Raw genomic sequence first — 22,228 nt, 5'->3', positions numbered from 1 at the left:
TTTTTTTTTTTAAGGGATGGTGATGAATTTCTTATCAAGGGTTTTACTAAGGCAATTCTAAGTCTCTTAAATTATTTACTTGGCAAATAATGAAATATTTTTAGGGGACTAAGTATGGTCTTTCTGATCAGCTCTAATAAATCCACTTTATTTCATGAAAGTTCTAGATGAATTCTCTTTAAGGCCCTGCACATGCCTGGTCAGCATGGATATAATATTTCATTTGACTCCGAGAGATTAAGAGGATTTACTAGAGATCTTTCACTTCTTACTTAAAATCACAGTCTCTTTAGAAGTGCAGCAGTGAAAGTTTAGGCTAGCATCTATGCTTCTATGATTTTCAGTTAAAAATTCTGTCAAGTGGATTAAACTTATTCTTCAATGAGAAATTTTTAATACATTTATTGTATAAATGATGGTAAATTATAAAGTGTCCTCTCTCTGAAGCCCGTTTCAGAATGTAATAATTAAGTTGTTGTACAAAACTGCCACCTTTGTTCATGGTGTGTCCTGAGAGGCAGACCTCTCAGTCCTGCATCCATCGTGCCATACTAAGAATGGGAAGTTTCTGGGATGCTGTGAGTCAGGAGACTTGGTGGCAAACTCTGTTGCCCGTGTCTGTGGTATCGTGATTTGAGTTCTCACTAGAGCTTCACTTCTTCCTTACAGAAGGAGAATGTGCTCGTTTTCCAGACATTTTGAAATTGGGACCTTTGTTCTTGACCAGCTTTAGCCAGCCCAAATTGGACTATTTTATTTGCTTTGAGTTTTACAAGCAGAAGATATTTGCATAGTTGCAAAGATAATTCATTGCTTTGAACTAATACTTATGTTCCATATAAAAGATTTTTTTAGCCTATATCTGATACATATGTATATATAAATATATAAAGCTTTTTCAGATTTTAATGACACTTGATTAGAGGCAATTAGTATTTTGTATGGCTACTATAGTCTTTATTTGGTTCTTGGAGACCTTATTAAGACATAGTTAGAGGGAAGGACAGAGAGATGTACAGGGGTTAAGGCACTTCCCTTGCTCGAGGCTACCTTTGCTTAGATTCCTGGCACCTCATATGGTCCGTCCCCCCCCCCCACCCCCCCTGCACCACCGTGTACCACCAAAAGGACCCAAGAGCACAGAGCCAGGTCTCAGCCCTAAGTTCCATGTTGTCCAAAACCAAACAAAAAATAAAAGAAAGTACTGTTTGGAGACTGGGGGAGTCACACCCAGACCCACACACCACAGGGGAGTCACACACACACACACACACACACACACACACACACAGTCATTATGTTTGAACTTTCCATTAAGTTTTAAGATTTAAAATGCTTAGCCTGTAATTCTCAGACAACTGGGCCAGCACTTGAAGGTGAGGGCTCTGTGGTACTGGAATATTCAAATCACATAATGAACATGTTTAGCTTTTGGAAAGCTTTGTGCATTTGTTTTGCTATTGCCACCCACTTAAACAAGCCACATGGCAGATGCTTTCGAGTCTTACAGTGCTTGGGCCCAAGCTGGGTTTGTCCAAGTGCCTAGCCCCGCCCCCCCTTGCATCCTTCCCCCCTACCCCCCCACTCCCCCCCAATACTTTTATTTTGGTCATTATATAGGGAATGTGTTCTTTAATTTAGAATCATGCTTTCAGAGGCTTATTTGGAACTTTAATTGATCTTAGCAAACTTTTTTACCTAATCGTGGAACTAATATATTACTCCGTAATATAGTACAAATACTAGTTTTGGTTGAGAATGCAAAGTGAACTGTGTCCTGAATGCTCCCTGAAAGCACGGGTGTCTGTTCATGTTCCCCAAATTTTTCCTTTTGTTCTTTGTGGAAATGGAAGCTCTCTGGTAGAATAGATACAAGCTTTTATGTTTGTTGGTTTGTTTAAAATACAAGAGTTTTAAGAAAGGAACATTTTTGTGTTTAAAAGGAATATGTAAATCAAATAATTAACATGTTTAGCTTTTGAAAACTGTCAAGTAGCCCAACCTGCTGCACTTCTAATAATACCCGTAAATTAACTCTGGGTTATGCTTGTTTCTTGATTTCCTCTTTGAACCTGATCAGACTGCACCACCAATCCGTCACCGACACAGGCGATCACGCTCTGCGGGAGACAGATGGGTAGATCATAAGCCTGCCTCTAACGTGCAAACTGAGACAGTCATGCAGCCACATGTCCCTCACGCCATCACAGTCTCTGTTGCAAACGAAAAGGCACTAGCTAAGTGTGAGAAGTACATGCTGACCCACCAGGAACTAGCCTCCGATGGGGAGATTGAGACTAAGCTGATAAAGGTAAAAGCAAGCATGACCAGGAGAAGCACATGTATGGAAGGTCATGTCTCTCCTCCTTGCATGAACACAGCACTGTCAACATAGAATAGGAATTCTGTCTGCCCTGGCTTTGCTTGGAAAAATTCAGTCGCTGCTTGTAAATCTAAATGGAATTAAATCTGGGGGCTGGAGTGATAGCACACAGGTTGTTTGCCTTGCAAGTGGCTGACCTGGGTTTGATTCCCAGCATCCCATTGGTCCCCTGAGCACCACCAGGGGTAATTCCTGAGTGCAGAGCCAGGAATGACCCCTGTGCATGGCTGGGTGTGACCCCAAAAAAGCAGAAAAAAAAAAAGAATTAAATCCACTTTCTGCTGAATGAAGCTTCAATTTGCTGGTTAATCAGCAAAACTCCAGATCTAGTAGCACTGTATCACTGTCATCCCGTTGCTCATCAATTTGTTCGAGCGGGCACCAGTAATGTCTCCATTGTGAGGCTTGGTGTTACTGTTTTTGGCATATCGAATATGCCACGGGGAGCTTGCCAGGCTCTGCTGTGTGGGTGGGATACTCTCGTACTTTGCTGGACTCTCCGAGAGGGGCGAAGGAATCGAACCTGGGTTGGCTGCGTGCATGGCAAACCCCCTACCCACTGTGCTATCGCTCCAGCCCCCAGATCTAGTACCTATTTAAAATAGATATTTTGTTTTATGCCTTACTGTCAATTCAAGATTTAAAAAAAAGAAACAACAAACTGATCTATCAGAATTTACATAGTATTGGGCCAGAGTAACAGTACAGTGGGGAGGGCGTTTGCCTTGCACGCGGCTGACTTGGGTTCCATCCCCAGCATCCCATTTGGTCCTCCGAGCACTGCCAGGAGTAATTCCTGAGTGCAGAGCCCGGAGTAGCCCCTGAGCATTGCCAGGTGTGACCCAAACAGCTGGGAAAAAAATTACTTATTATTGACCTACCCATAGTCCTTTTTCTTGCTTGCCTGTACAAAAATTTTCCAGTGATCATAGATGATGAATAATCAGCAATGTAAAGGATGACTGGAAGCGGAACAAAAATTTCTCTTTAAATTTAATTTAGAGGATGGATATTATTATAATTATAGCTAAAACAGTATTCTTATTTTAATATAGGGAGGGTGGTATGAAAATGTCTTATAGTATTTCAAGATTTCTAGCAGATTCTTTGATAGGATTGTTAAATAGCATTGTTAAATTTAAGTTATGAGTTATACAAAGTTTTCCCCCGCAGTAATGAATATTATAGAATATATATATGTATATATTAGGAGATATATATTCAAATTTAACTGTCTTTTCCTTAGTACCATCTGGTTTTGCCGATGGGAGTTTCTATAAAAGGGTTGAGCCTTAAGTTCGAGTTGGAATATATTTGTGTTTATTATTTGGGTGTATTCAACGATAACGGGATGGTGGCTTTTCTCTTGGCTTTAGGGTGATGTTTATAAAACAAGGGGCGGTGGACAGTCTGTTCAGTTTACGGATATTGAGACATTAAAACAAGAATCACCAACTGGGTGAGTAATCATCAAATCTTTAGCTGCTCATTTTTGAGGAGCAAAATAGCCTATAAAATGTATCACTGATTCTCCAAAGGAGTGTGTGTAAGGGGGGGTATTTCTTAGTTTCTAATAATTCTCCTGTTCTTAGATTCAAAAGTAACTGTCGTGTTGTTTTTCCCCATTTTTATAGTCGGAAACGAAGATCTTCCGCAGTAGTGCCTGCCCCGCCAGACGGGACCGAGTCTGAGTGGACCGATGTGGAAACAAGGGTAGGATGAACACTGAACACCTGTCTGCTTGCTAAGGTGCAGGGGGCCTCCGTGTGAGCACACAGCACAGTTCCACAGGCTGGCCTCATAGTACAGGCGTTATTTGAAGAGTGTAAGGTTGTGTATTCAAAAAATAAATTACAAAGGGGGCCCGCATAGTGGCTCTCTCTCCCCGCTGCCTATGTTCGGTGGTCTCGGCGACATTTCTCCTACCCCGGGGCGGCCGATGGCGAAGGGAGGACAGAGGGGGGAAGGAGGGCCAGGCTGGTTGGTGTCAGTTGCAGTTTATTCCAATCTCCTCTCCATTCTCCTGATTCTTCTGCTTTTTTCTCTTTCTGGATCTCCCCTTCATCCTCCTCCTCGCTCCCCTGCCCACTCTTCCAGCCTAGTTTATATAGAAATCATGTAGGGTGTGGATACAAAGGTGGGGTTGAACATTAACAAATCAACAAAGAGAGGTAAGGCCACTCCTCCAGGAGATTAACTCAAGATTAATGCAGAGTACTAGGAGATCTGCTCAAGGGTGGGATTTGATCCAGGGTGTTTTGCTTTCTTCTTTCCTCAGTTGTAATCCGCTTAAATAGTTGTAGTAAATTTACTTCTAATATTTCTAGCAATGTCATTTTGTATGAGCACAGTAAGAGATACATCAAGCTTAAAGTTTGGTTCTTCCTAAGGACATTCACTATATATTCCAGACCTCAGTCCTCAGGCCAGTTTAGTCTTCCTAAGCCCAGCAGGCTCCTTATCCAGTTACCTTTTTTGGGTCATGGCAAAGTTTGTTCAGGACCATGCTCTTAACTTTTAGTTAAGAATTATGGCACTTGGGGGCTGGAGCAATAGCACAGCGGGTAGGGCATTTGCTTTGCACGAGGCCGACCCGGGTTCGATTCCCAGCATCCCATATGGTCCCCTGAGCACCGCCAGGGGTGATTCCTGAGTGCAGAGCCAGGAGTAACCCCTGTGCATCACCGGGTGTGACCCAAAAATAAAAAAAAAAAGAAAGAATTATGGCAGTTGGCCTGGCCCATTTCAATGCCAGAGTAGCTTACAGCTTGTCCTGGGTCCATTCAGTCCCTCGTTGGGACCCTGCTTTTGGGATGCTAGGAAGTAAAGACAACTGAGGCTTAAGTCCAGAAAGCAGATGCCGTGGAGTGAATATTATTTGGAGTCAGCGAACTCCCAAATTGCAAAAGCATAATATAAATGTCTTCCTGTGTCCATACAAAAAGGACATTGCTTTAAAGTAAATTAGGCATAAGACAAAAGAGGAGAAAAGCAGTATTTAACTTACAAGTTTAGTGTCCTTAGAAGGATCTGACCTTACAAGTTAACAGAACCTGATTAGGGGGAAAAGGTGATTAACTGGCTGGGGAGGAGAGCACAGAGAAGAGGTTATGGATAAACAGGAGTGGGAGTGTCTCCAGAGCCCTGTGAGGGGGGTACCCGATAAACCTAAGCTCCCTGTGGCAAGGGAGAAAGGGCAAACCAAGTGTTTGTGAAATGTAAAGTGTTCGTTTGTTCTCCTGCCTGATCCCCAGAGCCTTTTCATTGCTTGGCTCTTGTCTTCCTTTCCGTTCAAAGCCCGGAGTTGGCGGTAGAGGGAGATGATGCAGAGTCAAGTGGGCGTATTACCCTAGAAAAACTCAGAGGACTTGATAAGAATTGATAGGAACTTATATGGAACCATTACTCCTGATGAGTCTCATCTGCTGGAAGGATGACGGCCCAGAGGCCAGCTGCTGGCCGTGGCCACTCTCTCTCCAGAGCAACTCTCACCTGTTGGCTCTCTAAAGACGCTCCCTGCTGTCAGCTTCTGTGACCTGTGCAGAGCAAATACTGTCTGGCTGCTCATGCAACACGGAGTCTTTGCTGAACTAGAATGCAGTACTGGATTTCTCCTTTGCTGAACCGTCCTAGCCAGGCTGTGCTTGACGGGGAGGGGAACTGACCTGTGTTTTTCCATTAGTGCTCTGTGGCTGTGGAGATGAGAGCAGGCTCTCAGCTGGGACCTGGGTATCAGCACCATGCACAACCCAAGTGAGTACCGATGGACTGGGCCTTTCTCTGTCTTTCCACCGCCACACCCCTTTGTTCACCAGCCACTTCCTAAAATTTTTCCTTTTTTGGTGCCGGGGGCCTCATACATTTAAAGCTTATTCATGCTGCCACTCCTGGCCCCACCCTCCACCTTTCTTCTGAGAGGAAATAAGTGGTGGTGGGTCAGGCCCTCTGACAGACTCCAAGAGGCAGCGGGCTGAGGACTGAGGAGGTGCAGAGGAGCAGTTAGAGAGGTGAAGAGTCTTGAGACAGGAGACGTGCTCTTACTCTGCCTGGTGCTCAGAGCTCTCAGAGGCTGAACGGAGATCCTCTGGTTTAGTCGGAGTTGGCAACTCTGATTCATTCCCGTGTCCTGCCTCTTGGGCCTCTTACAGCAGGATGTGTTGTAAAAGAGTAAGGGAAAGAACCACCTACCCCTCATCTATCCAGATTTACACGAGTCGGCTCTATTTCCCACCAACCCCTATGTTAATAGAACTTCTTTCTTTTTTTTTTTTTTGAAATGAATTATACATTATTGTGCTCATGTTTCCCCCATACAAAGTTCGAGAACCCATCCCTTCACCAGTGCCCATCCTCTACCACCAGTAAACCCAGCATCTCTCCCACCCTCCCCATCCCATCTCCCCGCCCCACCCCACACTGCCACTATGGCAGGGTATTCCCTTTTGAATAGAACCTCTTTCAAAGACCAACCAATACAAATCCATTTTAATTTAAATTTTTTTTTTTTTTTGGCCTTTTGGATCACCCCCAGCAGTGTTCAGGCGTTACTCTCCCTCCGCTCTCAGGAATTACCCCTGGCAGTGTTCTGGGGACCATATAGGATGCTGGGGATTGAACCTGGGTCCACTGTGTGCAAGGAAAATGCCCCATCTGCTGCAATATTTTCACTCTGGCCCCACAAATCCATTTTTAAATATATGTATTTCTCAGGCAATTTGGAAGCATCATTGCAAAGAATAAAGATGGGAAGTCCTATTTTTGTTTTGTTTTTGGGAACACGGCTGGGGTTCCTCAGGTCATACTTATGCCTTTGCACTCAGGGATCTCTCCTGGTGGGTTCAAGGGTCAGACCAGGCGCTAAGGATCAAACCCTGGTTGGTTGCATGCAAGACAAATGCCCTCCCCACTGTACTATTGCTCTGGGACCTGATTTTAAATCTCAGAAAACAAACAAACAAACAAACAAAAAACAAAACAGGACTTTTGTGGCCTGAGGAAGGCTCAAAGGGCTGAGTGAATGTTTACATGTGTGAGTCCCTGTTCCATCTCTAGCTCCTTAGATAGTTTCTCAGTGTCACAAGGAGCAACCCTTCTGGTCACGGATGTGGCCCAAGAACAACCACAACAAAATAATACTGGGGAAACTTTTTTCCTAAGTTATTTTTCAGACTATTCGAAAGGGCTTAACTTTCCCCTTGATCAAACAGGAGTTCTCTTAAAGGTGTTCTACAGACAAGATTACTATAAACATATTCCCAATTACGAAATTCAATACCAAGTTCTGGTTTTCATGTTTTAGGCGCAAGAAGCCATGAACTGACCATCTCAGTTGTGAGACGTTTCCATCTGCGCTGGTGCTGTCTGTCTGCGGAACCATGCTGGACTAGCTTTGCTGCCTCTCACGTACCTCAGCACACCGCACACTGGCCTAGATCAAAGATCCCCTGCTGTTCCGAGACAGCTATGATTTGAGAGACTTCATGACATGCCTTGCCGTATTTAATATTAATAGTGGAGAACGACTTTGTCTATTGCTATATGAACTGCTTTCTTATAATATTTTTGTATATTTATTATATACTTGATAAACTAATTCATGAAAGTTTGTCTTCTCTGATTAAGGAAGAATATATCTAGATCACACTTCATTTTTTGGTTGTGACTTTTCTTGCTCTGAGTATTTTTATATTTTTTATTTTATAAGGTTGTTCACAATTTTTGATTACATTTAATATTCAAACACCAATCCCACCACCATTACACCTTCCCACCACCAAATTCGGGATGTTTCTATCCCAAACCCTAATCCCTGTCCCAAAGCACAACCGAAATAATATATTTTGTCTATTATGAAAAACCGCTGAAAATGCTACAAAAAAGATCCATAGAGGCAACAGTGTGAAGATTGTTCTATTTTGTCAGGTGCCATTAAGACCTTTAGGATATCACTAACGTGTTGTTAAAGGTTGAATGAGGTGAGCTTTTGTGTATATATCTGAAGATATGTATATATGCACATATATATATATTTCCCTCTATGATTTTTTGCCGACTATTTGAACCCCATCAAATGTGGTGTGGCACTTATGGAGAATGGGTAGGGAGTGTCTCATGTCCAGGAATATGTTCACTTGTACCTGAGGTTCGGCCCGAGCATGTGGGGAGCGGCCTTGAGGGAGGCAGCTGTTAGGTTCTGGAGGTTGTCAGCTGCCTGGCCTGGGTCCCTTGGGGTGGGGGGTGGTGTCTCTCACCTGCCCACCCCTGGGGCGCCCATTGAAACAGCCTGGTGCCGAGTCGGAGTCGGGTGGCAAGGCTATGGTGGGCATCATGTTGCTACCTCCTGGGAGAAAAAGCCCTGTGATCTGAATGGTGGTACCAGCTGGAGACTTGGGGAAATGGGTGGAGGATCTCTTGCTCCCGATTCTGAGTATTTAAGGTTTTGTAAACAAAACAAATGCTGCTACTGATTAGCTGCTAGAATGCATGTTAGACACGTTTGACAATTGAAGCACAGATGTCACTGGCCATTAACAATACCATGTTAGAAGCTGTTTTAAATTTTGTATATATACACTTTATGGCATTTAGGTATACCAAAAAATTGGAATAAAAAGCACTAAGACATGCAAAGTTGTGTGATGGTCATTAACATCCATGCCCAGATCCATCCATTGCCTTTAGCTGGCGCCCATTTGTGGGAGAATGAGAAGGAAGCGTGAGGCCTGGGGAAGCTCCCAGCAGCATGAGCCAAGATTAGGGTCCTCCTGCAACACAGGGTGTCATGCTGGACTCTGGAAGCTCATCCCACCAGCAGCCCTAGCGCCACGCCAAGAGCCATTAAAGAAGGCAACTGACAACACCCATGTTTGATTAAAAATGTCTCCAGGTGGGTAAGAGGAAATTCACCTCAAAATAATAAAAGCCATATTGTCAAGCTAGCATCATACTCGGTGACAAAATGTCCACACTCACTTTCATCCAGCATAAAATTGGAATTCATGTTTCATGTCTTATGTGTGTATTGTAGTCCTAGTTGAGGGGTTGGAGTGACAGTACAGTGGTGGGGAGCTTGCTTTGCACATATCCCACCCAGGTTTGGTTTCTGGCATTCCAAATGATGCCCCCAAGCACCGTCAGGAGTAATTCATGATTGCAGATCCAGGATGACCCCTCAGCACCACTGGGCGTGGTCCAGCTCCCTCCCCACCTCAAGAGGAGGGGGCAGAGAGCACAGCAGATAAGGCGCTTGCCTTGCACACGGCCACCTGAGTTCAATCCCTGGCATTTCCCCAAGCACCAAGGAGTGATTTCCTAAGTGCGAACCCTGGGCATCGCTGGCTGTGCACCCCCACCCTCCTTGCCCAAATAAAGTAGAAATAAATTTTAAAAAAATAGGGAAAGGAAATAACAGGGAAAAAGTAAGGAGGCAGAAGAGGATAAAATGGGGACCTGACTGATGGTACAGTGGGTAGGTTGCTTGCCTTGCATGCAGCCAATTTGGGTTTCATCTCCGGCATCTCCTGAGCCTCTGAACCTACCAAAAATGAATCCTGAGTTCATAACCAGGAGCAACCCCTGAACTTTGCCAGATGTGGCCCCCAAGCAAAAAGAAATGCACAAAACAGTAGCTGAAAGGCTGGAGCGCTTGCGGACCGGCGCAGGGCCTGGGGTGGTCCCTGTCACCTGTGGCCTCCCTAGTACCCCTGATATAGCCCTGATGGCTCCCAGCACCCCTGGAGAGCTCCACCTCCCCAAGAAGGGTCTCCAAATTGAAAAGGAAAACTCATTCTTCGTAAACAATACAAAACTCAGAACCATAAAGAATCCACCAGAAAGCTCTTAGATCAATACGTGAATTCATTCAGGTAGAAGGATGCAAAATCTATATAAAAATCAGCTGCATTCCTAGTTACTGGTAACAAGCTGTCTGAAAGAGAAGTGAAAATGATCCCATTTATCAAAAGGAGTAAAATACCTAGAAATACATTCATTTCACCGAGGAGGTGAAAGATAATACTAAAAACAAAAACGTAGTGGTAAGCGAAACTGAAGAAAATAAATGAAAAGATATTGTTCTCTTGGACTGGGGGACTGAATATTGTGAAAATGGCTATACTACTGAAAGCAATTTAAAGATTTAATGGAATACTCATCAAAACTTCAATGTGAGTTTTCTGGAATTTTAACCTTGACATTTATATGGAGCCACAGAAGTCCAAAGTTGATTTCCAGCTATTTTAGACAGCTAAAGCAAAATATCAATAAAAAGCATTGATGGAAAGATATAGGAAAGCCCTTAAGACTCTGTGTGTGTGTGTGTGTGTGTGAAGCTAGCCAAAAGCATACTTGCTGAGGGACAGTCTTTTTCATAAATGGCAATGGGGACAATGGGAAAGAACAAACTTGGATAACTATCTTACCCTACGCAAATATTAAAAACAAGATGAATGTAAGACTAGAAACCAGAAAACCAGAAGTAAACACAGTTGTTGGACCTGCAGGAATAGCACAGTGCCGAGAGCACCTGCCTTTCAAGCGCACGATCCTGAGTCCAGGACCCCGGTGCTCAGCTGCTGAAAGGTGCCAGGGACAGTCGAGGCAGCGGTGCCTTTGGAGGCTGACAACTCTGCTGACTGTCCCTTGGCAGCACGAATGATTTCCCTCCAGACACAGAAAAAATGTGTGACTCTGGACAAACACTTCAATGAGGGAAAAATCCAAGGCTACAAGTGCAATCCATGGGGAGCTACATGAGCACCATGGCCGCAAACTGCATGCCTCAACCAAGTGCCAGGCCAGCAAGCGTGTGCACAAACACAGGTCAAGGAGTGTGCAAGCACCACAGCCTCTGTGTGACCCCCAGTCTTCACAACAAGGGGTGGGGTAGAAGAGATGTGAGTAAAAACTCATAAAATTTAAAAGAAGAAATGAATATAAAAAACTTTCAGTGCCAGGGATGTGACTGAGTAGTAGAGCATTCATTTCGTATGTGTGAGGCTTTCCTTGTGTTTGATGTGCCATAAAACAAAAACCTACATACACTGATCCCACAGTAAATTCACCCTTTTAAAATTTTACAGGACTGTTTTCACATTGTTGTGTGAGGGAAAAACTGAAAAATTACCCCACTCATTTTGAAATATAACTATTCATGGTGTATAAAGAAGCATGAGATAAAACCATGCAGTCTTTTCATTTGCTTGTTTTTTGTTTGGGGGGACCACCCCTGGCTGTGCTCAGGGCTCATACCTGCCACTGCATTCAGGAATTACTCCTGGCAAGACTTGGGGGAACATAGAGGCCAAACCCAAGTCTGTGGTGTGCAAGGCAAACGCTTTACTTTCTGTAATATACACCCCTATGTCCTGTTTATATACCTACAAAACTAAGCATGCATTATGTTATTTTATTTATTTTTTGGGTCACACCTGGCGATGCACAGGGGTTACTCCTGGCTCTGCACTCAGGAATTACTTCTGGTGGTGCTCAGGAGATCATATGGGATGCTGGGAATCGAACCCGGGTAGGCTGCGTGCAAGGCAAATGCCCTATCTGATATGCTATTGCTCCAGCATTATGTTATTAAAGATTATATGTACCCAAGTTGTACAAAGGGGGTTTGTCCCCGAAAAACAAACAAAAAAGCAGGAAATAGAAGGACATGTCAGACATGTCAGCTTTTAATTTTGACTATTATTTGCTTGTTTTTTGTTGTTTCCTATGTGCATGTTAACCTCTAAAAATTGTATTTTAGGGGCTGGAGCTATAGTACAGTGGGTAGGGCATTTGCCTCGCATGCGACCGTCCTGGGTTTGATCCCCAGCATCCCATATGGTCCCCCGACACCGCCAGGAGTAATTCCTGAGTGCAGAGTCAGGAATAACCCCTGTGCATCATCAGGTGTGACCCCAAAAGCAACAAACAAAAATGTATTTTTAAAACTTCTTTAAAGAAAATAAACACACTCTTAACTGCATAGAAAATGTATTGTTCTAGTTCTAGTAAGTTCTAGTACTTTTTTGTTTTGGGCTCACACCCGGAGGGCCTCTGGTATGCAAAGCAGATGCACAGCCTGTTAGCTACTTCTGCCCTGCGCTTTCTCTCCCTCTCAACTCCACATTTCACCACCACCATTTAAAAGATCATGCTCGGACCATACCAAGCCCCAATGGTGTGAGAGTGTGGGCTCTCTGTATGTTGATTAGTTTGTGTGTCACTGACTCACTGAATTCATTCACCATGCATATATTTGAATGCCTCTGTTTGAGACATAGGAAATCATGCAGACCAAAATCTCAGAAGAATTTACATTTACAGCAAATCCTCTCATAATATCTTAGTTATTAATTCTTCCATTGAAGTTTAAGGTCAAGAGGTCAAATTCCACTGGAAGTTCTAATGAGATTTTGACTGAAATCCTGTTACTTGGAGACAACTAAGCATGCAGGTAATTTTCCTTCTTCTGTATTCTAAAATTCAGATTGGTTTGTAGTTATAAAAAAACTTGGGGAACAAAATATTGTGAAGTTTTACTTAAAATTAAGTTTCTAAGTAAAGTTTAAGATGGAACAAAATTTCATTTTACTGCATATCTATATATCTCATTTACCTCTTTGTTGTTAAATATACCATTTTTGAGATTTAAGTCTTCCAATAACCGTTTCCCACCCAAATTCCACTCTATTCCTAAATTTGGATGAAAACTCAAAAAAATAGTTTTTACTTTTAGAAAACTTGTTAGTCTGTTGTTTAAAAACTTATTTGAGGTGACATAACTTTGAGTGTAAACATTCAAGTTTCAGGGGTTCAATGTTATGATAGTAACACTGCCAGTTACTCTCCATCACATTCGTAAGACCTTTTCTCCTGGGCTCCCTTACAAGGTTACACCCATGTAACCTTTCATGTTTTCCAAAGAAGAAGAAAAGTTTAAGTTTGGGATATTATGATACGTTCACACCTGTGGCAAATATTTGAGTCTACAAAGATTGTTTACACCTGCTCTAAGTAGGAATCTAAACAGAGGACATTCGACAGAAGCTTTAATCTGAATAAAAGACAGTTTGTGGGGTCAGTGGGAAATGGAAAATAGACAAATTCCAAAAGGGAAGTGATGCACGAATTTCAAAGATTTCTCTCTTTCTGATGGTCTGGAATAAAACGGTTTCCTATCACGTATCCAACACTCGCCCCTCCCTGCGGGCGCGAGGCGGGGTTTAACACAGCGCCCCCAGGCGGTAACTCGGGCCTGTGACCCACGACCCTCATTCGCCACGTGCCTCGCCGAGCGTTAAGGAACGCCCCGCAGCGTCGCCCTGCGTCGGGGGCTAACGCCCGGCTGTCTCCACGGCAACACTGAGCTCTCCCGTCTCCTCCGGGGCCACTGCTCGCACCCTAGTGGCCGCGCCTGGCTTCCGGCCCGCCGGGTGTCGGGCCCGCCCTTGGGTGAACGCGAAGTAGCGCCGCAGTTTAAGTAGACGGGCGACGGACGAGGACCGCGCGAGACCCTCTCGGTCGGCCAGCGTTAAGCCCGCGGCGCACTCGGCAGCTTCCGGAACCCGCGACCATCTCCCCCGCGGTAGCTGCGTGCGCCGGCGCTTCCGCTTCCGGGCGGGCCGCTGTCGGCCCGCCTTTTCCGCCAACGCGAACCACGAATGGCCGGCTGGGCCGCTCTCGCCCCGCCTCTTCCGCCCGCGCGGCCGCCGATTGGCCGGCGTGAGCCGTATAAGAGGCCGGGCGCAGGCGCGCGGGCCCTCTTCCGCAGCTGCCTCCAAGGTGCTCGGTCCTTCCGAGGAAGCTAAGGCCGCGTTGGGGTGACCCTCACTTCATCCGGCGACTAGCACCGCGCCATGGCCTCGGTCTCGGAGCTCGCCTGCATCTACTCGGCGCTCATCTTGCACGATGACGAGGTCACCGTGACGGTGAGTGCGGGCCGGGGGCGGCGGCCACGTGCGGGGCGGCGGGGCCGGGCGGCGGGACGCGCCGACACCGCGTGTTTCTCTTGCAGGAGGACAAGATCAACGCGCTCATCAAGGCGGCGGGCGTCAACGTGGAGCCCTTCTGGCCCGGCCTCTTCGCCAAGGTGAGCGCGGGCGGGGTCGCCCCCGGCGGGGCGTGAGTGGGCGGCTCGGCCCGCGCCCACCCGCCCTCGGGAGTGCCCCTCCGGCTTCTCTGCCCTCCAGTTGCCGTGGGTAAAATTAGCAGTGTTTGGCCTTAAACTATGGTGGTTTTTTGCTTAAATGTACTGATTTTTGAGTAAGAGTTTTAGATACTTGGGTTATTTTAGGTCTAGTAAACACAAAACGGTGAGCTGCATACAGGTTTTTTTTTTTCCTTTTTGGGTCACACCCAGCGATGCTCAGGGGTTACTCCTGGCTCTGCACTCAGGAATTACTCCTGGCGGTGCTCAGGGGACCATATGGGATGCCGGGGATCGAACCCGGGTTGGCTGCGTGCAAGGCAAACGCCCTACCCGCTGTGCTATTGTTCCGGGCCCCAGGTTTCTTTTAAACGAATGGTCTCTTATGAACAGAGTTATAAAAATGGCATTATTGGGTCAGGTAGCAGCTCTGTCCCAACTTACTAAAAGAAAGCATCCCGATATTTTCCAAAATAGTTGCTTCAGGTTTCCCATATTCATTTATAGGGGTCTTCTTTCTAGGCACCCAGAAAATCACCGTTGAGCTTAATACGGAAGAACATACTACATAAAATCCATCCAGGCCTTTCGTTAAATTAGTGCAATGGCGTAAAATATTTCGTAGCCCTTTGAAATCTTTCCCAAAACCCCTTGGAGGGATATAGCTCAGCGGTAGAACATGGAGTGCCCGTGAGGTCCGGGTTGGCACTTTGGCTCCACAGACAAACCCCAGGGGTGAGTGCATTTGGGGTTGTTGTTTCCTTGTATCTGGTCCTCACTAGTCCAGTGGCTAGAGGGTTGGTCTTTATTCCTCCCCGCCTGCGTTTCTCTTGGGAGAGTATGCGTTCATTGTGAGCAAATGTCAAGACTTGTTGGGAGACTGCAGGTGGGCCGGACTAGAGGCCCTGCTCTAAATATAACCCCATGTGCTCAAACGTAACACACTCCCACAAACAATCTTAGCTTTGTTGGCAGCACCCACAATTTCTGGGCCTGTGAAATGGGGCAGAAGATTCGAACACTGTCCCAAAGACACTCCCGGTATCCCCTGGCTGTGGAAGGTCACTGCGAATGGGTGAATGGGGAGGGATCAGCAATGTGTGCTGAGAAGTGACTTAGCACTTGCCAAGCCCTTTGAATTGCATGCCAGATAAGTCAGTCTGTGATAACTACCATCACAATGTGACCAAGTTTTCTAAACTTAGACCTGACTATTTAAAAGTTTGAAGGGAATATTCATATATTTGTTTATTTTTGCCTTTTGGGCTACACCCGGCGATGCACAGGGGTTACTCCTGGCTCTGCACTCAGTAATTACTCCTGGTGGTGCTTGGGAATAGAACCCGGGTCGGCTGTTTGCAAGGCAAATGCCCTATCCGCTGTGCCAGCCCCGGTAACATTGGTTTAGAAAGAGTAAATATATGTTTACATGTTTTAGGGGTGTGCAAGGCTTTTTGTTAACCGGCCAGGTGGAACCATTGGTTTCCTAGTCAAGCAGGGAAACGGGGGTGTAAGGATGGAACACAGCTGTACCTGTGTGCCTGTGTGTTGCAGGCCCTGGCGAATGTCAACATCGGGAGTCTGATCTGCAATGTAGGGGCTGGTGGGCCTGCCCCCGCAGCAGGGGCTGCCCCTGCAGGTGGCTCTGCTCCCTCGGCCGCTGCTGCACCAGGTAGGAAGGAGGCTTGTGTGCTGGGAGGTGTCCTACAGGCAGATTGCTAGCTTGTTTGGAAGAAAGACCCTGCCACTATGGGGGGGGGGGGGGATGTGGCGGCAGAGGCCTATAGCAAACGACTAGATGGGGCTGCTCAGGAAGAAATAGTGTTTTGGACAATACAAATAAGGTACCCCAAGGCTCTGGGATTGAGAATATTGAGAGGGGTGTGACTGACTTGTTCTGTTTCTCTCTTAAAGCTGAGGAGAAGAAAGTGGAAGCAAAGAAAGAAGAATCTGAGGAATCTGACGATGACATGGGTTTTGGTCTTTTTGACTAGACCTTTTGTAATATGCTCAATAAAAAGCTGAACTGTTGGCTACTGTTGGTCTTGCCTCTGGGCTGGGGGCATGCTTGGTGAAGCTGCCTTCCAGTGGACTGGAATAATTGAGGCCAGGGCTGTGTGGATTTCAGGTCTTCCAGGTCTGGACAGCAGTCTTATGGTCTGAGTTCTTAGTCAGAACGGTAAGTTGGAATCCGTGGGGGCCAGCAGGATAGGAGAGCACCAATCCCCCCCCTGCGGCACCAGGTCTAGGCCTTGAGTTCTCTTCCCTGGGCTTGATGCTGCCAGGAGCTTTGCTTTCACGTTTCTAATTGGTCACCAAGGTATTGGAACTGAAATAGTTCGACTTAAGTCTTTTCCTGTCCCCGAGGTAGGTTCATGGGTGACTCACTAATACACATTTTGGGGGCCTGGCTTTGTACCCTATTTACAGCCAGGTGTGGCCCAGCCCCACCTCCTGCAGTGGGCAATCAGGTCCAGTTCCCATCACCTGCCCTGGGGCCTGTGATAGAGCACACACTTTGCATGTATGAGATCCTGGTGCTACATGAGTCCTGGCTGAAGAGCGTTCCACGGGCTTGGGCACATCCTTGGCCATGTAGGATGCCTGGGTTGCACCCAGGGCCAGCTGAGCTAGGCCTCTTGCACACCTGGGTCTTTAGGTCTGGGAGGTGGAGACCGTACCCAGTTGAGCATGAGGCCTAGAAGCTAGTTGGTTTCTGGCCTCAGCCTACCACGCAGGGCTCCCACGGGAACCATTCCAATGTTCCAGCCCTTTGCCCCTCCACAGAGCATGGTGTTTCTAGACTGTCCGCGGGGTGATGGAATTCTCAGGTGGCACAACTAAGCTACAAAATGACCTTTAGATCCTAGGCGACATCCTCAGGGCTTCGAACCGGAGTCGCACCACTGCGGAGGAAGCACTCAGCCCCTGAACTAGGGCTCGTGCTACGGAATCTTATGGCTACGCACGCGCACGGGACTTGTAACCCGCCGTTTGCCAATCAGCGCCTGTTCTGGGTGGGGGCGGGGCTAGGGAAGGGCGTTCCCATGGCGCCGCGGAAGTAGAGCTCAATTGCACCGAGCCCCGTTGGCCGCTAGGGGGCGTTCCAAGTTGGTCCCCAAGTCCTTTAGGATTAGTGCAGCACTGACTTACCGTGAGTCTCCGCGGGGAGGTCGAGCACTCACTGGCTGCGTTTTGGGGCGGACGCAGCGATGTAGACGTCAGGGCTCGTGGCGGCCGAGTGAGCCTGCTCCCCTCCCCGTTCCCGCACAGCCGGGGGACTCGGCAGCGCGGGGCAGCCGCCGTCCTGGCGGTAGGACGGGAACCGGGCCGGGAGCGTCTGGTCCGAGGAACCCAGCCCTCGCTCGGCCTGGCGGTCTGCGGGCCCCGGGGGCACTGACCGGGCTGCTGATTGGTGTAAGCCGTGACGCGCCCCGCCCCTCCCTGCCTGCGCGCAGGTCTGCTCCGGCACCGAGCCTCCTTTCCGGCTCCTAGGAGACTTACTCTTGCTCGGTTTGGGGGTCGCGTCAAGCGGTGCCGGGTATCTGGCCCCGGTTGGCTGTGCAAGGCCAGTGCCCTACCCACTGTGCTATCACTGGGTCCCTCCTAAGACGGCTTTTAAAGGGAGATAGTGTGGTTCTTTCTCTGTAGCACTGTAGCTCTCTTCCCGTGCTCATCATCTGCTCGAGCGGGCCCCAGTAACGTCTCCACGGTGAGACTTGTTCCTGTTTTTGGCATATCCAATACGCCCCCGGGGAGCTTGCCAGCTCTGCCCTGCGGGCGGGATGCTCTCGGTAGCTTGCCGGGCTCTCCTGGAGAGAAACTCGACTGTACTCGGAGCTGTGGAAGAAATCTGACCAGAGCTAAAGCAGTTTTGGCTCAATTAGGACATTGAGGACACTCCAGGGCATCAGGCTGAGACTGGGCAGGGGAGGGCCTGAGGGTGCAGGGAGACGAGTGTAAGAGTATGACTCTTACAGACGGCAGGTTTTCTGAGGTCCAGAAACCAGTGCCCGAGTTGACTCAGGTCCCTCCGCCTGCATAGGGCTGTGTGGTCTTTGGCCCTGACCTCTGTGTTTTGGCTTCTCATTGACACAGCAGGGACAGTGATGACACTTACCACATCATTTTCTTGTAGGATTAGATGAGATGGTACCTGTAAAAGACTGAGCACAGTTCCTGTTCAGAAAAATATTAGGTTTGTACAGCGTGTAGGGCTTTTGCCTTGGCAGGGTCTATCCCCAACACCCCATATGGTCCTAAGCTTGCTGGGGGTAAGCCCTGAGCACCACAGGTGTGGACACCCCCCCCCCCCCATAGGTTTTTTCCCCTATCTCTAATGGAGGATTGACCCATTGTTGCTGTGTGTGTTAGGGGGCACACCTGGCTGTGCCCAGGGCCTACTCTTCACTCTGCGCTCAGGGATCACTCCCGGCGGGGTTCAGGGAGCTGGATGAAATGCCAGGACTGGAGCCTGGGGTGGCTGCATGCAAGGCAAGCACCTAACCTACTCTCTTGTCTCTCTGGCCATCCCTTTAAATAGTAAGGAGAACGGGGGAAATGATTTCTCTGACTGGAGGGGCTGCTTTTATATCCCTTCAGTGTTTGTGGAAATAGGTGGACGGGACTTCCAGGAGTAGTGAAATTAGTAAATAGGCAGAATTGCCCGGTGCCGAAAGCTGCCGCTTGTAGGAGTTTCCTCGCCAGCTGTTGGCTCAGTGCTGCCCCCTGGTGGCCGATGGTGGGAATGGCGGCTTGGTTTAGTTGGCCTCCGCTGGTCTCATCCCTCAGCGGAGCCGCTGGGCCGGGCTGGGCCGGCTGGGGCCTGGCAGCCGGCCTGCGGGAGCGAGTCAGTGGACACCGTGGAGAGGAAAGGCATGTTTACATGTCACCGGCGACCTGGCCAAGAGGAAAGCCAAGTGCTCTTTAGTATGGTCTTGCCTGCTGTGTAATTTACTTAGCACATTTGACTTTTCCTCTTAATACGCTCAAGTTCACTTCTTGTCTGAAAACAAAAACCATGAGTGGCTGTGTGGTCCGCGCCATGCCCTCGGCGTCCCTCCAGGGCTGTAGGAGGAAACGGCCGGATGGAAACCACTCCAGCAGGTGTGTGAGTGCGTGTGGGCGAGGGGTGTGTTTGTGTGAGTGTGTGTGTGTGTGACTGTGCATAGGTGCAAGTGTGAGTGTGCGAGTGGGTGTGTGGGGGTTGCTGGTGTGGAATCGGGGACCTCGTGTAGTCCAGGCACGTGCTTTCCCACGGAGCTACATGTGAACACACCACCTCTGCTTTTCCTGTAAGACACATGAGGCTTCATGGCCTTTAGTTTCCCCGAAATACACTTGGCCTCATGTTAAAAAAAATGTTCTTTTGACTTTAGGGATGGGAGGAAGTTTGCATTGTCTGGGGAGCTGGCATGCATGGCTCCATTTTAATCTCCCCGGCTCTGTGACTCACTGCTTTACCATGTCCACTTAAGACTCAATCTCAGCAATTAAACAAATGACTCATGGGATTCACTGCAGTTTTGTGCCGTGAACATACTCTTGCAAGAAAGAAACCCATCAATTTAATAAAGAGTGGAGTCCCTGACCTTTTTTTTTTCCTCTTTGGCAGAGAATTCTTTGAAATGGTTTTAGGTCAGCGGCTGCACTAGGGCTTGTGAGCCCGAGAGGTTTATGGATCAGAGATTTGGACCACGTTAATATTTCTTTCCTTGGAAAAGCAAGAAGCTTGTGTAAACAAGGCCTTCAAGGAAGTGGCGAGTGCTGGCGAGAGGGCTGAAGCGTCTCAGTCTCCTACCCAGAACCTTGGGGAATAATATTGAACCAGAGCTAATATTGAGAGATGTAAAGGTGGTACCTGATTGGAGCCAAGAACACGTTCCCACTGCTGGCACGGCCGTCACGGGCCCTGCTCCCCGGGTCGAGCACTCCGGGCCTGGAGGCTGGCACTCGGGGTTCCTGCTGGGCCCTCACCGCGCAGCGCGCGCCCAGAGAAGGGCTCCCTGCAGTGGGCAGAGAGGGCCGGTCCTGCGTCAGATGAGACCCCGGCCCTCTGCCCTGCCGCAGGCCCAGCCCCGCGCCTCCTGCTGCAGGGCGACTGGGCCAGGCCCTGGAGTCACCTTCAGCCTTGCCGCCGCTCTGTTTGCTCTCCAGGACCAGCCTTCCCGCTGTTTACTCGGCAGAGGCTCTCCTAAGACAGGCTGAGCACACGGTTTACTCTGCTAACAAGCCTTGGCATTCACCGCGAGGACCCGTGTTGACTTATTCTTGAGTCTCCATTGACATTCACTGGGAAACGAAAGGCAAACAGCAGGCGTGGGCCGCGGCTCGGGAAGGCGCCTTCCGCGTGCCGGCCAGCATCTCGGGGAGGTAAAGGAACTGGCGTTTGGGCGGCCTCGGAGATGCTAGCCAGCTCCTTTCTGTCTGGGTTTGGACTCAGTGTCGGAGACGTTTGCTGAAGGGCTCTCTCTCCCTCCACCTGGTCAAACCCGGTCTTCTTTGGGTCCTTTCCACGCTGGGCCCGGAAACCGGGGTTGTGGGTCATGGGCAGCCCGACACGGGGACAGGGAGGCCTGGGGCAGCTCCTTCCTCCTTTACTCTGGGCTGGCCCACTGGAAAGACAGCGATGGAGGCCCCGTGTCCCCCAGCCAGACCTGGTTGTGGCCTGGACATAGGCCCAGAGGATGCGGGGAAATGTGGGTCCAGGGGCCGAAGCAGCCGCCTCCTCTCAGCGGCGGGCTGGGTCTGCAGGCGGAGACTGACGGGATCCGCTGGTGGGGTCACCCAGACAACCACTAACCCCCAAGGTCTGAGCCGGTCCCTGCGGTCACAGATGGTTTCCCCGCCCCCGCCACAGCCCTCCCTGTCCAAGCTCCAGGCGTGCGGAGAAGGAAGCAGCTTTTCAGGTGAGAGGACCGTGTCCTTGCTTGGTCTTGGTTGCCTGGAAACTGTTGACATCCCGAGACAGCCTGTTCCCTCGCGTGGGCCATGAAAAATGGATGAGTTGCTCCTGTCGCAGGCGGCGGCCCGGCTGCAGCCGTGTGCGGGGCTCGGATGGTGGGCAGGGGGCAGCGCAGGGCGGGCGGCGGGGTGGCAGGGCTGGGGCTGGGTTTGACTTCTCCCGCCTGGGCTGGGGGCTCCAGCCTGCGCCTTTCCCCCTCTGAGTGCCCCCCTCTGAGGCCTGCCTGGGGGATGCCCCTCCCAGTCTCTTGAGCCTCCCAGGAGGCCTGCAGTGCCCACTGTGCCCGCTTGCGCCCGCCACCCTCTGGCCTGGCCTTGCTCTCGCCGCCCTTCCAGAAACCCGAGAGCCTCCTGTCTGCCGTCACCGTCAGCGCCGGAGGCCTCAGTCTGCAGGGACACACAGGGCGGATCTGCCCCCGGCCTCTGAGGCTTCTCATTGGAGGGCATGGAAAGCTTGGAGCAGGGTGGTGGCCTGGCCGTTCAGCCTTGGACTTGAACATCGGGTGCCACCACCGGGGAGCCCCCTCCCCCGCCCCCAGCTTGCGGGGGACGGGCTGTGACTGCTGAGACTTTCCCAATCCTTCCTGCTCTGTGGACCGGCTGTGGGGCCTGGGCCTCTCCTGGCTGCAGTGGCCCCTCCACCTGTCCCGGTGACCGGTTTATGGTGGCATCCCAAGTGTCCAAGCACCAAGGGACCCTCACTCCAGAGGACGGCATCTCAGTACCTGCTTGGGACGTCAGCA

General features: G+C 49.0%; 2 protein-coding genes across 2 annotated transcripts in view; both read left to right on the top strand.

Annotated features, from left to right (window-relative positions):
- The window catches only part of KIF23 (kinesin family member 23), a 43,293-nt gene extending 35,046 nt beyond the window's left edge, over nucleotides 1-8,247 (top strand). Inside the window, exons 20-24 of the mRNA XM_055133831.1 lie at nucleotides 2,061-2,311; nucleotides 3,760-3,842; nucleotides 4,018-4,096; nucleotides 6,066-6,136; nucleotides 7,683-8,247. Coding sequence (XP_054989806.1) covers nucleotides 2,061-2,311; nucleotides 3,760-3,842; nucleotides 4,018-4,096; nucleotides 6,066-6,136; nucleotides 7,683-7,698 — 500 coding nt within the window. The 3' untranslated portion in view covers nucleotides 7,699-8,247. The remainder of the gene's footprint in view (nucleotides 1-2,060; nucleotides 2,312-3,759; nucleotides 3,843-4,017; nucleotides 4,097-6,065; nucleotides 6,137-7,682) is intronic.
- Nucleotides 8,248-14,116: 5,869 nt separating this feature from the next.
- On the top strand, nucleotides 14,117-16,553 carry RPLP1 (ribosomal protein lateral stalk subunit P1). Its single transcript, XM_004611709.2, has 4 exons — nucleotides 14,117-14,304; nucleotides 14,391-14,465; nucleotides 16,077-16,194; nucleotides 16,437-16,553. The coding sequence occupies exons 1-4, from the start codon at nucleotides 14,233-14,235 to the stop codon at nucleotides 16,514-16,516; spliced, it is 345 nt and encodes a 114-aa protein (XP_004611766.1). The 5' UTR covers nucleotides 14,117-14,232; the 3' UTR covers nucleotides 16,517-16,553.
- Nucleotides 16,554-22,228: the final 5,675 nt, after the last annotated feature.

This window comes from Sorex araneus, chromosome 3, assembly GCF_027595985.1.
Source record: "Sorex araneus isolate mSorAra2 chromosome 3, mSorAra2.pri, whole genome shotgun sequence".
NCBI classification, from domain to species: domain Eukaryota; kingdom Metazoa; phylum Chordata; class Mammalia; order Eulipotyphla; family Soricidae; genus Sorex; species Sorex araneus.
The sequence above is the reverse complement of the archived record's forward strand: the minus strand, read 5'-3'. Positions and strand labels throughout refer to the sequence as shown.